This window comes from Arabidopsis lyrata (assembly GCF_000004255.2).
Source record: "Arabidopsis lyrata subsp. lyrata unplaced genomic scaffold ARALYscaffold_786, whole genome shotgun sequence".
NCBI classification, from domain to species: Eukaryota; Viridiplantae; Streptophyta; class Magnoliopsida; order Brassicales; family Brassicaceae; genus Arabidopsis; species Arabidopsis lyrata.
In genome coordinates, this window is record NW_003302053.1 from 2378 (window position 1) to 4606 (window position 2229).

General features: G+C 38.3%; 1 protein-coding gene across 1 annotated transcript; it reads right to left on the reverse strand.

Moving 5' to 3' along the window:
* Positions 1-1629: 1629 nt before the first annotated feature.
* LOC9298354 (probable disease resistance protein RPP1) lies at positions 1630-2175 on the reverse strand (the record flags this gene model as incomplete). Its single annotated transcript, XM_002862231.2, has 1 exon — positions 1630-2175. A coding segment is annotated over exon 1 (546 nt), but the record flags the coding sequence as incomplete, so codon positions are not given.
* Between the last annotated feature and the right edge of the window lie 54 nt (positions 2176-2229).

Here is a 2229-nt window from a genome sequence, read left to right on the forward strand (position 1 = left end):
CTGCATTGCATTAGAATAAGGCACCATCTGTAACTGAGACTGAGGCATGAACATCTGAGGTTGTGTCATTGGCATTTGAGCTTACAAGTGGCTTGTTGCATCCGGGGTTGATAAGGTGACATTTGCATCCTTGGTTGAAACTGTTGAGGAGCATTCCTATAAGTAGTAGGAATCTTATAACCCGGAGGATAACCATGTATCTTGAAGCACTTTTGAATTGTATGCCCTGTCTTTCCACAATTAGTACAGATTGGTTTCTGAGCTGGTCTTGCAGTGTTATATGCTGCAATATATCCCATATCTCCATTCTCCATCACAGGAGCTTCAGTACCATAAGCAATCGTCTGAAAAGCCACATTGTCAACTTTAGAAGAAGGACGGATTGACTTTTGTCTTTCATCTTGTGTCACAATATTGAAAGCCTCTTCTAATGTAGGAATTGGCTTTAACATCAAAATATGACGACGAGTCTGCTCATAACTCTCATTCAAACCCATTAGAAACTTAGTAACATGACTTCGCTGCTGTAGTTTCTCCCACTTCACTGCAGCATCACATTCACATTTACCACATGTGCAAACCGGAAGATCAACATAGTTCTTATGCTCTTCCCATAAGGTTTGCAATTCTGTATAATAAGCACAAATGTCCATAGAACCTTGCTCAATCTTACTGAGTCTTTGTTCTATATCATACACCCTAGGCGCATCATCTTGCTTAAACCTAGACAACAAATTCTTCCAAATTCCTTCAGCAGTAGGGATAAAGAGTAAACTCTGTCCAATCTTCTTGGAAACTGAGTTCATTAACCAAGTAGCCACTGTATCATTACAACGTGACCAAGCACCAAAATCCCTATGATCACTCGCTGGTTTCACAATCGTTCCATCTATAAATCCCAACTTATTTCTAACATTCAAAGCCATCCAAACAGATCGACGCCATGAATGAAACTCTGAAGCAGTATTAAGTCTATCAGAGACTAAAACCAAACCTGCGTGGTCATTCCTGTGTAGATGATATGGATTTTCGTATTGATCTGTTGGATAACTCATCGAATCAGTCGGAATACTTGATGATGGACGGAAAGTCATCGGAATCGCAGTGTTACCACAAGAACTCATAATTTGTATAAGAGTCAAGAAATGTGAGACGAAATCAGTGGAAGAAAATCAAAATTCGTCAACACAGGAGGTCAAAGAAAGAAAGAAAAGAAGAAATCAGATTCAAAAAGAAGATCCGATGAACAATTTGCAAAACGCAAGAATCAGAAAGAAAACAAACAATGACTGGAAGATTCAGCTCCGACGAAGATTGCGGAAGCTTCGTTGATAAGCTCTGATACCATATTAACTCCGGTGAATCGGAGAAGATGAACACGAGCAAAGAAGAATCGGAGTCAAAGAGAATCTTTATTCAACAGTCAAAAACAGAGTTTGTTACAAAAACTTGTTGAAAATAAAACTGTAATCTTAAGCTTATATATACAACTTAATAATCGACATTAAACCAATACCAAGTTAACCAGAGTTAACCGGATCAAACCATCTCCAATACTTCGTGATTGAAATAGCAAGCTATATGAATGAATAAATTTTTATTATCATCGCATAAGGCATCATAACTGACCTTTAAAACACTCACAATATCCGCGTGAAGGCGATTCTTCAAACTTGGTAGAGCATTTTTCCACTCTTGCTTGGATTTTCTCTTGAAGTGGGAGCCCATAACCTTTAGTCCTAGAGGAAGTTGACTAGCAAGATTTGCAACTTCCCAAACAAGTTCTGTGAAATCATATTCAGGGTTCTTCTGACCAAAAGCATATATACAGACCATTTGAAAAGCCTCATGAGTTGATGGAAAATCCACTTTATAAATATGGTTGATCCCATGTGCCTCTAAAACTCTTAGATCTTGTGTTGTGATGATAATCCGACTTCGAGGACCAAACCACCGAGTTTCTTTTGCCAAGGCATCCAGTTGTTCTAACCGATCAACATCATCAAGAACGAGAAATATTTCCTTGTCTTTCAACCTTTCTTGTGCGACTCCTAAATTAGGAACCATGATATCTTTTTGGTTGAGCATCTCAGACAACATATGACTCTGTAGTTTCAATTGTGCACTTTTCTCATCAAGACCAAGTTGTCGATAGCTTTCTTTAATATTGACCATGATTGCTCTCAACTGGAAACTATTAGAATATTGTTCAAACAGAAATCTGGCAAC